Genomic DNA, 14,562 nt, shown 5'->3' with positions numbered 1-14,562 from the left:
CGAATCACAGCCCCACAGGATCCCGGAGCATCCCGAGCTGGAAGGGACCCACAAGGATCATCAAAGTCCCGCATAGGACAACCCAGAAAACACTGCGAGCATGCAGAGGGAATGAGGACAATGACACGGGGTTTGTGAGGAGGAATCCGCTTATTTCGCGGCGGCCGTGTGAGCCCTGCAGGCGGGGACGGGAGGGACCCTCCCGCTCGGGGCGCGGCCCAACATGGCGGGCGGTGCCGCGGTTGCCACAGCAACGCGCACGCCGTTTCCATGGCGGCGCGGCCCCGCCCGCCCCGCGCGGCGGCGGTCACGTGACCCCCGCTCGATGCGCTCGGCGTGCGGCTCCCCCCGGCGGCGGGAGCGCGACTGGAGAGCGACAGGGCAGTGACCGCAGGGACCCGGCCGTCCGCATCCCCTCCCCCGGCAGCGACATGTCCACCGCCATGAACTTCAGCAACAAGAGCTTCACGCCGCGGCCGCCGGACAAGGGCGCGTTCCCGCTGGATCACTTCGGTGCGGTACCGCGGCCTAGCGCCGGGCCTGCCCCGCGCTCCCGGGGCCGCCCCCGAGCGCGGCGCTAGCGCGGCCCTCGCTGTGTGTGTTGCAGGGGAGTGCAGCGCCTTCAAGGAGCGGTTCATGGAGTGTCTCCGCCGGAGCGGCTACGAGAGCGCGGCCTGCCGGCAGAGCGCCATGGCCTACCTGGAGTGCCGCATGGACAGGCGAGTGGCCGGCCCGCCGGGGCCGGGAGAGCGGGGAGCCCTTCAGCGGGCAACGGAGCCCGCGGTCACGCAGCGTTTTTTGTTCGTGAAGGAAACAGATGCTCCGTGTGGCGTCAGCGGGTTATCTGCCTCGTGGCTTCGATGTTACCCAGTACGGTGGGATAACGGCGAGACGGATCCCACCCCCCGCAGCGGCCAGCGTGAAGCTTTTTGTTTGTTTGTTTGTTTTTAGCTGTGGTTACAAGTTAAACTTTTAACTTGTAGCCCATACTTTGCTCGCCTTCTGCGCGGCCTTCTCAATAAGCGCTGACTGTCTTCAAGGCGCCTCCAAGTGTTGTGTATAACTTAACAATGAATTATCAGAGCCAGTGGTGTTTTTATTGCATGCACTAACGCAATTGAGTCTTCATTAATGCTGAATTCAAGTGGAAATAATTTGGGCTGTTAGCCCCTTAGAAATATGTTTCTAGCAGGCAAGTTAAAAGTTTTTTCACCTCAGTTCAAGTGAAGAAAGTGTTGATGATTGGTTTTCCAGGAATCTTGAATCTTTCCATTCATGCATTGCTTTGCAATGCCTCCTGTACAAGGGTGACCCAGGGAACTTTGAAAAATGCACAAATTCCCCTGTATCTAGGGAAAGTACACTGCAAATCAAACATGAGTTTGAAAATCGCTACAGCAAAGTCTAGTGGCACCAGAAAGGCTGTTCTAAACAATATTCACTTGAAAATGTAAATGGCATTGGTAGAATTTTAGGAAGCTCTTAGGTAGTGTGTTAATTAAAGATAACCAGGAATCAGGTCAGTTTCTAACAAAACTCTTATTCAGTACCTAAGATGGGGAAACAACATGTTTAGTTGGAAAAATGCTGTTAAGGGAGAAAAGAATAATTGCTGAGTGTTGCTTTCATAAAACTGTATTTTCTGAGGTCTGGTCAAACAGCAATCAGATGTATGTCTTGGATCTGTTTAGGGTAAATAATAATAGATTAAATAGAAAATGCTGCTGTTCTCTTGGTTAGAGGCTGTGTTCTCTAAAATGTTTTCTGTTGTTTTCTTCTTTTTTACTTAGGCAACTTATGGCTAATGAACCACTGGAAAAATTGGGATTTAAAGACCTGATAAATGAGAAGTCAGAAGAAAAACCTGAGAAGTTGTGATGAAGACAGCTGGCTTTGCCCCTCCTGAAGGGAAAGCACAACTCTGAATGTAGTACATATTGTACGTTCTGTTCATGTTGCAATAGGAAGTGTTTCCTGAAATAACCTTTTTCACAAAGTTTAATTTTCCTAAAATAAGATTTTCCTTTTAACGAGCAAAAGTACTGCCTTTGTCTGCTTCGCTCAAGTATTTCTTAACTTCTTTCCTTTAATTTCTCTAGAGGCAAAACAGTGACAGCCCAAAGTGTTCTCCATGTCTCTGTAAGAACAGTGAAGTTTTATTTTAAGAGGACATAAACCCAAACCAAACAATCCTTTATTGTGTAGGTCTTGAACTACTGATTAATCTTCTGTGGGCAGTACTAATATGCTTGCAGCAGTTATTTGTCAGATGGAAATAAAGCTGTTGTACTTTAAAATTGCTTTTTACTAAATACTGGCATTACTGGGGTGATCTCACCCTGCTGTGGAATACACTGGGGTCCTGTGGGGGTACTTGGGGTGGGGCTTTTTCTCAGTCATTTCATTTTCTATCTTTGTTTGGAGAGTATTTCTGGTTCCAGACACCAATCAGGGAATGATTCTGCTTTTATTTACCATGCCAGCAGAGTGCACCTAATTTTTTCATCATTTAACTGGGAATAGTGGTATTTATCATGCATGTTCTAATGCAGTTGAAGTCTTTCTTAATTAATGTTGAGTTCAAGCAGAAATAATTTTGCCTGTTAGCCCCCTAGAAATGTGTTTCATGCAGGTAATAAACATGTAAATCTTCTAGATGTGTTTCCCACTGTATGTTCTGCCCTGTTATCCCTGCTGCTTTTGTTTTTGTTTTTAAGCCAGTGAATCATTTCTCCGTGTATCTGGCTCTCTCTGCCAAGGCAGTTCTCTTTTATTTGGTGTCCCCTCTCTGATCCATCTCACCTCCCCTGCTGTCTGCTTTTGCTTCTGCCTCTTTCCACCGTGCATCTGCTCATACTGAGTTCCAGGAAGGAGTGAAAGAACATTTTCTGCTCTTCATACTGATCACTGGGGCTGAGATTTAAATTGTTGCTCTGTCTAATCTGATGGAACAGAGTGCACATAGCTCAGAGCAGGTTCCTGTTTGAAAAGGACATTTGCCTGCTGCTGCATATTTTTATTCCACTTCATTCTACTGTTCAAATTATATCCCTTGGTGAGATTAGTCCATTTATAGGAAAGAAAGCAGAGATTGTATTGCTGCAACAGATACTAAAAGACATTATATTAAACCACTGAATAAGAGCTTTCTTTTAGCGATACCAAGTTAGAATTAAAATAATCTCCAACATCTTCAGAAGAAAGAAATCAAATTTCATGCTTCTGTGCTCCCTGAATATTATAAGGCAAAGTGAATTCCTGGTAGGTCTGAAAGAACCCACCAGTGGTGGGGGAGTAATCTGGGCTCTTAGCAGTGGTAGTTTCGTTTTTTGGTTGTTACTCTGCACTGTGGTTTTGGCCAAGCAGTTCCTTCACTTTTTCCATCTGTGTTTCCCTGAGACATTGATGCCAGCTCTGTCCTCTGAGTTGTTGCAAAGTTTTTGAGGTGTTGAGTGATTGCTGCCCTAAGGAGTCTGTGGGGGTGAGAGGTTTGCACCTTTCACCAGCCCTGAGATCACATCCTCAGCCTGTCCAATTCCATGGGCACATCTCATCCTGCTTCCCAGCACAGTGAGTCAGCTGCTGTCCCCTCGTGCCAGGACAAGAGGAGAGCTGGGAGTGGATAGCTGAAAATTCAGGGAATGGGCAGAGGCACATCTGTCCTGGCTGTAAGCATTGGCTGCAGGAAAGAAAATGTTCAGGTGAGCTTTGAGGGAAGCTCAGAGCTGCTAGGGGACATCAGACCTTGAGATCTGATGCAGCTGAGAAGTGGTGGGGAAGAAACCCATTAGTTCCAGACCTGGGGTCAAACAGTTTTCCCAACTTGCTCAAGGGGACAAGTCCTTGCAACACTAGAGTCATCTGGGAGGGTTCCCAGAATGCTCTTCAATTAATTCCTGCCAACATACAAATCATTAATTAAAATCTTCCCACTTGAAACTTCTTTATTTTAGTATTGCTGGTGGTATCCAGGTTTAAGCTGACAGTGGGGTATAAGCCAAATGGAAGCAGTAGGTTCACAGCCAATGCAGACCCAGGAGGAGCCTCTCCAGGAGCCTGTCACCACACTGGGCAAAATCTGTATTCTGAAAAGGCTGGGCTGAGGTGTGTGTGCTCCAGGGGAGGCAGTTTGTCAGGGGCACTGATTTCTTGGAGGAGCTGTTTGGAGCTGATGAGCTGCTGTGCTGTGGGAGTGCATCAATCTTCCTGTGAGGAGCCTGCCAGGTGCTGCCCGTGCCAGCGCTGCCGTGAAGCTCCACCTGCTGACAGATCCTGCGACCTGGAGACAGGCAAACCGTTGGGAATCAGCTGGGACTGACGTACAGGCTGCCAGCCTGGATGTAATTGCACAGGTGTGGAAGGCATAGCCCGAAGCAGGAGGAAGTGGCGGCTGTGTTGGAGTGAAGATCTATGTGAGCTGTTACCATCGCAATAGAAATCAATAAGCCAGGGAGTTGCAATTGTCTTTTCTGTAGCTTTTCTGCAGCAAAGCCTCATTCGCGCCCTAATGAGGCACCCAGCTGCTTGGGATCGGTCCCAGGGAGTCCCCGGAGGGCTCTGGATCAGCAGAGCTTTGCCCACACATTCTTTACTCAGATTAAAATCCACTCAACCACAAAGAGCTTAACCTTGATCACAGCAGTTATTTACAGAGAGAACATTGCTGCAAGTTAACCATCATTACGTCTTCCTGGGAGACCTTGAGCTCTAGGTGTATTTCTCCAAACAACCACAGTGACCCGCAGAACCAGGAAGAAAGGGTTTAATAAACATTTCCAGAGCTCTGGGTGTGCTTTCACAGAAAAGCCTACACAAAGAGAGCCTCCTGTGCTTGCTCTGGAAATGGGCCATGGTCCAAAGTCCTTTGCAGGAGCACAATGAGGCCGTGCCTCCGAGCTGAGGAGGGATTGTTGCTGCATCTGCCACCTGCAAGGACATACCTGGCATAGCAGGAGGGTCACAGCTGTCAGCACCTGTGGGGTGAATGTTTGGGGCTGTGAGCAGGCAGAGCAGGCAGTGGGTGTGGCTGCTGACCTTCCTGCTTGGTCCTGCCCCAAAGCGTCCTCCCCAGTTTGTCCTGCTGGCTTCGAGCCCAAGGAATTCCTTGTGGCTGGGTATTACCCCTATGGCCGGGGGTCGCCAGCTTGCTTCCCTTGGGAGAACACATTGCTGCTGGGGATTATTTGCCCTTTGGGGCAGCAATCCAAACAGCTTTTACTTGTTGCTGCCTTTGGTTTTGGCTGAACCAAGTGAGGGGCAACGAGTCAAAGCGCCTCTTAAATTTCGCCGCGTTGTTGTCTCACTCCAAGCACAGGACTGAGAGGCAACATCATTTTCACTGATCATCTGGAACCAAAGCTGGGTTGTAGGAGGCTATGAGAGAAGGAACTGCCTGCTGCCACATGAAAAATGTCTGAAGCATCACTTGTTGCTGCTCTGAGAAGTGCCTTGGATGTTCTGGCTCCACTGGAGAGCAGTATTTTTCTACATTTCTCATCCATAATTCCTGGGATGGGAATGCTGCTTCTGCTAGTGCGCAGGACTGCTGTCATGCCTGGTAGCATTTCTATCCAGAGGACTTCAGTGCTTTTGTGCCTGGAGGGGATCCATGCTGGAAGAGAACCTTCTGCTAAATTGGGAATGTTGTATATTATATCAGGTTTCCCACAAAAAATCAAAGTTCTGACTCAGGTTAATTTTTAAAAAGATTGGAAGTGCACATACAAGGATATTTTTCCTTTTCAAGGGTATTCCATTGAAAACTGGGCATCTGATTAAACTTATCCTGTTTTTATTTTCTTTTTTTAATGGTTCTGGTTTTGTGAGGAACTGGCAATGTTGCATTTTTGTCAGGACACAGCAGATTTTCTAGCTTACAGTTTTCAAGACAAAATGCCTTCCTGCTGGAATGAAGGTGCCATATGGCTTGAAATGCATAATTGATCACTGCTCAAAATAGGAACTTCATAGAAAGTCACCTAGAAGTCCAATGAGGGTGTGCAGAGGACTTGATAGACCTTGATCCATTTTTTGTTTCCTGATGATACAGGGACATGTTTTTATGGCTCTCCCTGTCTCATTATCCAGGAGATTTTGAGATTTGCATTAGCAGGTGCTTCAATCTTACTCTTGCTGATTCCTGCTGGGCTTGGCTGAATGACAAGCTGTTGTTCACCAAATAGCCCAACAAAGGCCACGGTTCTCTGTGAGGTAAAACCGGTCAGCTGATCAAACCTGGTGGGCTGAATCCTTGGTGTCCCACGTTTCCCCACCCCCAGTGGGATGCCTGCACAAGCAGCCCTTCCCACACCGAGTGAGGCGGGTTCCCACTGCTGTGGGAGGGATGTTGGGGTCCATCTGGCCACGAGTGCTGCTCCCTGGCAATGAGCAACACTGTAAACCAGCTTGTGTTGTGCATGTTTTTCTGTCCAGGTCCTCATGAATTATGGTAAACTCCAACAGGAGCAGTGGTGGAAAGCAGCCTGGCAAAGGAAGAGCAGGGGGGTGAAGAAAGGGAGGAGACAGAATGACCCAGGCTTTTCACTTCACCTTGATGGGATTAAAAAGCAGGTGGTGGGGGTGCTTTTACAGCCTCTTTGGGCACCTGAGTCCTTTACCTATTTTAGTAAGCTTAGGGGAGATGACAGCTCTGATTTCTGGAGGATTTCTAGTTTTCTTGCTGCTAGCAAGCCCTGCTCATCGAGCACCTGCTCACCCAGCCAGTTGTGATCCTGCTTGCAGGGCTGCTGAGCACGTGGGAAGGCAGCAGCATGGGAGGGGGTGCTCTGCCAGGGAGTCAGGCCCCGTCGTGTCTGCTCAATTTACATTTCTCTGATATTAAACAGTGCTCTGGTTTACAGCAGGGTCTGGAAGCATCTCTCCTTAGTGGGCAAGGCAGGAGAATGATGGCACTACTGAATCTGGGACACCAGGTTGGCCCTGAGGGTTTGATGTGATGCTGTGTGCTGCAGCCATCTGCTGCCAATCTACCGAGGGCTCTTCCCCTCTGGGTAGTGCTGACAGCCCCAGGTAGCAGGGCTGGGTGGATAGAAAAGAATTTCACCACACTGAGGATGTCAGGTTTTGGGCAGGCAGAGCCAGATGGGGAAAAATATTCCCGCTGCCACTCAGGATTGCAGAGAAGCTGCGGATCAGATCAATGCCGAGAAAATTGCTGGTGGCTCAGGATGCTGAAGCAGGCAGGAACAAGCCCCCACACTGATAAATGAGCCTTCAGGCCCCATGAGCAAGCACCAAGTGGGAAATCCCAGGGGTGTAGTGAGGCTGGCTCCTTGCTGGGGGCCGAGGCTGCCTCCCTTGGCTTTTGCTCTTTATTATAGGGGTGGGAGTTATGTCGTGCTGGCTTCAGCCCCTGGATTAAGCAGGTTGTCTTTAGCCTTGTCCTCACCACCCAGCCTGTACAGAGCACAGGCTCTGGGGTGTGCCTGGTGTTTGGCACATCTCCCTGCTCATGGGCATGCTCGCAGTGGTTGCTAAGGCAGCACAAATCTGTCCCCCCTCTCTGTGCTTTCCAATCTCTGCCTGATCCAGAGGTGTAGGTGCAGTGGGACCATGCAGCCCAATCCCAGAGCAGGATCTGCATGGAGAACAGAGGCAGGGCCCTGGGTCAGGAGTGAACAGTTTGTGTGCACAGACAGCACTGGGAGTGGTACAGGTGGCTGGAGTGTGGGGTTTAATTTACTCTCCCATGTCCCCAAACTGTGCTGCAGAGTCTGGTGGAAAAGAGGAACATCTCTGTCAGGAGGGGCATCCTGACCTTGTGTGAGGGGAGATGCTCTGCAGGGGCAGCACAGAGATGTTACAGGATCTGGGTCACCCCAGGGCTGTGCTGACAGGAGGTGCAAGTTCTGGTCAAAGGGACAGAGATGCTGAGTTCACTGGCTGCTGAAAAAGAACCAGGTAGGTGAAAAATGAGAGCGTGGCTGGAACATCTACCTTCATCCTTTTAGCAGGCATGGCAGGAGACTTGCAGGTGTGGTGGTGCCTGCTAGAAGGACTCATTTGAGCAGAGAGGTGTTTGGATTGATGGCTTTATTTCAGCTTATTTTAGCAAGTAACAGGCAGGGGGGTGATGTTTATCACTGCAACTGGAGCTGGCTGTACTTTAGATCACAGCTCTAATCGGCTGGACTGACTGGGACAGTAAATCACTGCAGCAGCACTAATAACACACGGTGATGGGTGTAGTAAACCCTCTATGGCAGCAATAACCTGGCCCTGCTGCTTCTTTCACTCAGGCTGGTGCTTCTGCTCTGCTTTGTTTAGTAAGGCTCCTTCACAAAAGTCACCTGGGTGGCTGTTCCAACTCAGCCATAGAAATGGCTGCTCTCCTGCCATTCCCCAACCGGGCTGGGGCTCTTTTTATACCCCGCTATAAAATTGTTTATTTTTGCACCTGTTTAGAAAGGCTTTTTGGCCACAGGGGTCTCATGATGTTGTTTTCATGGCTTCTGGAGCAGGGCTGCTCTGTTGTTGCTAGAAATAATTGCTGTTAATTAATTCTTTGCTGATTTTTCTTTGGCAAAGCATACTGAAATGAACAGATAAATGAGCAGCATGCTCGGTATCTCGATGTGGGAGCTTTTAGGAGGCATACAGTACCATGCAAACAATCCCATCAGCAGCCAGAGGAAGGGTAGGACATGGCCCTCAACCTTTTGTGGACAAAGTTAATTGGGGGAAGGCTGAATTACCACCTCCAGCTGTTTAGCAGCTCTCTTCAGGCTATCATTTTTAATCTCTTTCTAGAGAAAAACCACAGTTTTGTTTCCATCTACTGCTTTATTCAAATTACAGCTGAGCTGTGCTACAGAAGGGGATGTGCTCTCAGCTGCCCGAGCTGGACCAGCAGCTGAAGCAGCAGTCTGTGGCACGAGGCTGACCACTGGGGCCGATAACTGCGCTGTTTTCTCTCTTCTTCTGTGCCCTTTTAAAATGGCTTCTCTTTTTTTTTTTTTTTTTTTTTTTTTTTCTGAGGAACTCAGGCTCTGCTGTAGAGACTTCCAGACCAGAAGTGAAGAGCTGGGCTTCAGCCCCTCTGTCCTGTGGTCCTCCATCATCCTCTCTGCTCGGTGTCCCTGGTCGGGCAGCCCCTGGCTCCCAGCGCCCAGCGCTGGCAGCAGGTGGCTGGCTCACTCCAGTCTCCACCCTGGAAGGTGACATCACACAGCCCAGTCTCCTGCTTGAATGTCTCCAAGCTGTTCCTGGAAGGATGAGCCATTTGAGCCAGGAAGAGATTAAATCATTGGAACTGAGCAGAAGCCATTCCCACGATGGGCACTGCCCTGCTGTTCGCACACGGAACCTGTCCTGCTGTGTCTCTGACTCACTCCGAACTGATGACGTCCCGCCCTGAATAACCACTTTGGCTTTGTTTTGGAGGAGCTGATCCCCTGATGTATGAGTGTCATCACACACGTGTTGGCTTTCCCCACACAGAGATTCCACAGGCCCAAGTCTCTCAATTAGGATAAATGCTAAAAGCAGTGTCTAGCACAGACTTAGGTGAACTGTTGACTTCCTTGGACTAATTTCATCTCCTCTGTGCGCCAGAAAGAGCCTGTCATTGGGCAATAGAGATCAGCAGAGCTCCAGATGGTTCACTGCATCTTCCATGGAGCCAATTCCCTCAGCTGCCCCCTCTGTGTCATATTTTACATCGTAGGAAATGGGTTTGGTGCAACAACAGGACGGTTGCAGAGCTGTTTCTCTTACATTGAGATTTCCCCAGGTGCCGTGGAGCAGACTTACAAATATCCAACATCTTCAAGCCATCAATTAACCCCTCTCTCTCTCTCTCTGATGTATTTTGGTTCCCAGCCATGCTGTCTGAGCAACTAAGAAGCCCCTGCAACTGCATGCTGACCCCCAAAGCAGCCCAGTGCTGGCAAGAGGCAGGCAGAAAAGAAATTGAAAGTGTGTCCTGAGCACATGAGGGGCTGTGGTTGGAGAAGTTTTGTGGTAGCATGGCTGTGAGAGAGCAGTGGTCAGCTCTAGGGTGTTGCAGAAACCTAAAAAAAGATATCTTGGTCTGACCCCCGCCCAGTTCTCATCCTCTCCAGTTCTGCTTCCCTCCAGAGGATCTCTGTGGTCTGGATTGCATGGTGGCAACTGCAGGACTGTTAAATCATGGGAGCAAAGGACTCCTCTTTTTTCACTCTGGTAATTCTGGGCTGCGGTAGAATTAACCACTATGCAAATGGAAAGAAGCCCTGATCTGCAGGTCACTCTACAGTGAGACTCTTCCAGAGCTGCACAACAGTTTGTCTTCTTTGAGGGTTGCTGCAGGTGCAGAGCAGCTCTGCAGACACAGGACATCACAGTTCTTTTTCCACCCTCACATCATTTTCTCCTGCATCATCCTCTTCAACTCGATCCACACATCCTAATCACACAGATGCTGTGAGTGTGCTTTTCCCTGTTCCACACAAAAACATTCCCACAGGCTCCATACAGCAATTTGCTCGAAATAAGAGAAAGCTGGCATCAGCATTGGATTTTTGGTCCAAGAGTTTTTAAACGGCCCTGGCCTGAGCTCTCTGCTCTGTGACATCCCTCCCTCCCTCCCAGCTATACCCTACTCTCGATTTAACTGGATAACCCAGAAAACTCTTCCTTTTTCAAAAGAAAAGCCTCTAGGATTGGTTTCTTCCTTTTTTTTTTTTTTTTTTTCTTTTGAACAGGAAACCGACACTGCAACGGAAACGAGCTGCTTTAACATAGGTGCGGGTGCCAGTGCTGCAGCTCATTCACACAAACCTCCAGCTGCAAGAGCTGCCTCCCCTGTGGTGCCGAGGAAGCCAATGGAATCCTGCCTGGTGTATCTGCTGCTCCAGAGTTTTGCTCGAATGCAGTTGCCGTGGCATGAATTATTGATATTTCTGTTCAGGTTTGCCGTTCACGCAGGAATTTGTAATGCTTCCCGGGTCACGTCAAGGGTTGTGTTTAACACCCTTTCACTGGCACGGGTGTGACATTGATTTAGCCATTTCAGGGCTGGGGCTGAGAAATTAACTGAACCCCAGTGTAAACAGCCCTCTCCTAACAAAAGGAAGTCTCGGGGTGAAAGGAGCTGATATGGAAGGGCAAAGAGAAGGTGCAGTTATGTCTGTGCATTTTCAGGGCGTCGCCTTCCTTTCTAGGAATTTCTGAGTGCTCTTTGCCCTGACCTCAGGATCTGGCGTTACCAGAGGCTGCCCTTGCTGCCACTGTGTTTAGCACCTCGGGAGATCACATTAATAACCTCCGTTTCTAAGGCAACAACCTTGTGATTTAGAAAAGACGGAGTTAAAAGTGTGTGTGTTTACAAACAAACACATCTTACACATAAATATGGAAGTAGTTACATGCATATGGATATGAATTTATGTCAAACCTCCAAGTCACTTAGCAGTGGAGAGACGGGAAGCATCTGAATGAGGGTGATGTATTGACAGTGACAACCCATCTCCAGAGAGTTTGGTCGGAGATTTCGCAAGAAGTAGGAGCAAATTAATTTAGGCATTCCCTGAAAGGTGCTAGGCACAGGAAAAGTGTGGGGCAAGGCTCAGAGGAGGGAACAGTCTGACATGGACAAACTTGAGCAGTGATGCTCATCAGCCTCCACCAGCCCTGCAGGGGCAACCTTTGCTCTTTACAGCGTGTGAGATATAAACTCAGATGCAGTCCCTGGTCTAGGACAGGAATCACAATCCTCAGGAGTCACTGTCCATCAGGAGATCCCCAGTGCCTGCCCTGGATCAACATTGTGCCAACCACACTGGGGCGATACCAGACCTCTTAACCTTGGATAAACCAGGAGTAAACCAGGAGTAAAAGAGATACCCTTGTACGTGCGAGGTTGGCTCAAGCCTTTGTTTTTCCATTGAATAAAAGTTTATCTTCATTTCTGGCTCATTTTGTTCCAACTTTTCTCCCTGTCTCTCCACGTCCCCTCTACCCACGTGGGCTGTTTGTTTCCCCGTGTGAAGTCTGGAGTAATTGTGATGAGCCTTAAATGCTGAGGATGCTGCTGATCGACCTTTGCTGGCCCTGCTCTCCTGCTCCGCCTGTCCTTTATGAAACTCTCCCCTCTCATCGTTGACTACAGGCTCTGTTTTATTTGATTTTATTACAAGATATAAATTTCTGTCTGCAGCCCTGGCTTCCAGCACGCGGAAGAGAGAGAGGAATTGCCTAGCAACCAGGAGAACAAAAAATTAAGAGAATCAATAACTCTTAATGGAAAGCTAAACAGAGACTTTCAAAGCAAACCCCCTCCCTGCCCCCAGCCTCGGCCCGTGGTAAGTTCATGATGATGTGCAGCATCCTGGCTATTGCATGAAGCATTCAGCAAACGCCTCTTCTGGAAAAGCCAAAGTGCAAATGAAAACCTGGCCTGACCTGGGCTTAGGCAAAGCTCTGATCCTGTAGCATTTACTCTGTCAAGCTTGAACACAGCACAGGTGTGTAAGGTACTCTGCTGGGCTGGTTTCACTCTGAGGGTGTTGAAAGTCTGCTCCAGGTAAGTGTTGGCATCTCAGAGGCTGAAGAAGGTGAGGGTCTGGATGCAGCAACTCAGTTTCCCCACAAAAGGTCTGTGAGGAGGATCATGCCTTTGGTTAGGATGGCAGTGAGTTTCCAGACATTATCAAGCCATGTGTGTAAAACCAGCAATGGGTTGAGTCAGCAAGGAACAGTCCAGCATCAGTTTAAAACAGCCAGAAATAACCTGGACACAGTCACCTGTCTGGCAGCACAAATGCAAAGGTCATTCAGGAAAATATATTCCAGGCAAAGGGAGCATTGTAAATGTACCAGGCCATGACTCTGCCTGTATTTAAGGGGCTGTTTTCTGCCACAAAGTGTTCTCAGGAACCTGCTCCCATCCTCTCGTTTGCAGGATCAAGGTGGTGGTCTGGTTGTGGAAGTTTTCCAGGAGCTACTGGCAGCCTCTTCCTGCAGATGCTCATGCACACCCTGAATCTCGTGGGCAGCATGAATGGCATGGCCTGAACTTGCAGGAGGGTTCTACTTTGCTGGAGGAGGCAGAGTTGGGTGATTTAAATGGGAATTTGCTTTGCAAAACCAAAACTGTTTTTATGAGCAGAGGTGTGTGAACCACAAACGGGACATAGCAGCATCACAGGTGACCCACACTGGAGAATGTCCAGCAGGGGTTGAGGAGGCACAGCTCTGAGCCCTTCCTCAGCCAAAAGCTTCCCACATCCTGCCCCTGAGGGACTCTTTAGTCTTTGGCTGGCAAAACAAGGGGTCTTAGCCCATAGACGGCATGAGATGCACAGCCATGATGACACAGGGATGTTTTCCCTCCCCGGATACTCCCTTGACACCATGGAGGTGTGAAAAACGTGGGAAGACGCTTGGAGGACAGTCCTGCCAAGACACAGCCATGGAAACTGCTGGTGATGTGCACGGACAGCAGTGAAGGAGGAGTGTTTTGGAGAGCGTGGGGCTACTAATGAAACCTTCACAAGTACCCCCAAAGGCTACTGATATTAGAGGAGCATCCTAAACGCGCTGCCCGTGCACCTGCCAAGGTGCTTGAGCGGCAAGGCCCTGGCCAATGACAGCTGGGGAGGCTGCCACAGGTGAAGACCCTCGCTTCCCGCCGGCTCCAGCATCCCCTCCGCGGGCGCGAGTTTAACCAGGAAAAGCACCCCTGAGAGTGGCGGGGCCGCCCGGCGGGACGGGCTGGCCCGAAGGTCGGGGATCCCCGCTCGGGGGTCGGGGCCGCCCCGGCGAGGCGCTGCCGCTGGAGGTCGCGGGCGAGCGGCGCGGGGATCCGGCAGCGCCCGCTGCGAGCGGCACCGGCGGCACCGGGCGGCTCCGGCAGCGGCGGCCGGGGGCAGAGCGGGGCAGAGCGGGGCAGGGCAGGGCAGCACCGCCCCGGCGCGGCGCGTCCCGGCGGCCGGAGGCGCGTTCAGCGATCAGCGTGCGCGGAGCGAGCGGGGCCGAATGGAGCCGCCCGGGCGCCGCCCGCCTCGCCAGCGCCCCCCGCCCGCGCCATGAGGCTGCCGTAGAGCGGCGGAGCCAGCGCAGCCCCGCCGAGCCGCCCGCCGCCCCCATGGCGAAGGAGAGGAGCAGAAAGGCGCTGGTGGAGCTGCTCCAGCGGCCGGGGAACGCGGCGTGCGCCGACTGCGCCGCCCCGGGTAAGGGCACGGCAGGCGGGGGGGTGCGGGCGGCGGCCGCACCTGCACCTGTCCGCGCCGCACGGCAGCGGCGGAGCGCCGGGCTCTGCCCTCTCCGGGAGCGGCGGGGGTTGCGCCCCGCCGAGGGTGTGCCCGAGCCCCCTCCCCACCGCGGGGGGGATGCGGCGGGGATGCTCCGGGGCCGGCGGAGGGATGCGCTGCGCTGCCGCGGTCCCCGCGGACCGAGCCCCGGCCGAGGTTTCCCCGGTTTCCCCGGGGCCGGGCCGGCTCCTCGCCCGGCCGTGAGCGCTGATGTCATCCCGGCGGGTCCCCGCGGGCTGCAGCGCGGCCGGCGCCGGTAACCGGGCGGTGTTGGGGCTCTGCCGGGCTGCGGGGCCGCCGCGTCCCCCGT

General features: G+C 51.3%; 2 protein-coding genes across 2 annotated transcripts in view; both read left to right on the top strand.

Moving 5' to 3' along the window:
- Window positions 1–326: 326 nt before the first annotated feature.
- Window positions 327–3,131, top strand: LOC120759652 (cytochrome c oxidase assembly protein COX19). Its single transcript, XM_040079150.2, has 3 exons — window positions 327–513; window positions 608–719; window positions 1,791–3,131. Exons 1-3 carry the CDS (start codon window positions 432–434, stop codon window positions 1,876–1,878), a joined length of 282 nt encoding a protein of 93 aa, XP_039935084.1. The 5' UTR covers window positions 327–431; the 3' UTR covers window positions 1,879–3,131.
- A 10,903-nt stretch (window positions 3,132–14,034) lies between these two features.
- The window catches only part of ADAP1 (ArfGAP with dual PH domains 1), a 46,577-nt gene continuing 46,049 nt past the window's right edge, over window positions 14,035–14,562 (top strand). The window contains exon 1 of the mRNA XM_040078790.2: window positions 14,035–14,171. Coding sequence (XP_039934724.1) covers window positions 14,087–14,171 — 85 coding nt within the window. The 5' untranslated portion in view covers window positions 14,035–14,086. The remainder of the gene's footprint in view (window positions 14,172–14,562) is intronic.

This window comes from Hirundo rustica, chromosome 15 (assembly GCF_015227805.2).
Source record: "Hirundo rustica isolate bHirRus1 chromosome 15, bHirRus1.pri.v3, whole genome shotgun sequence".
NCBI classification, from domain to species: domain Eukaryota; kingdom Metazoa; phylum Chordata; class Aves; order Passeriformes; family Hirundinidae; genus Hirundo; species Hirundo rustica.
This window is presented reverse-complemented; position numbering and strand designations above follow the sequence as displayed.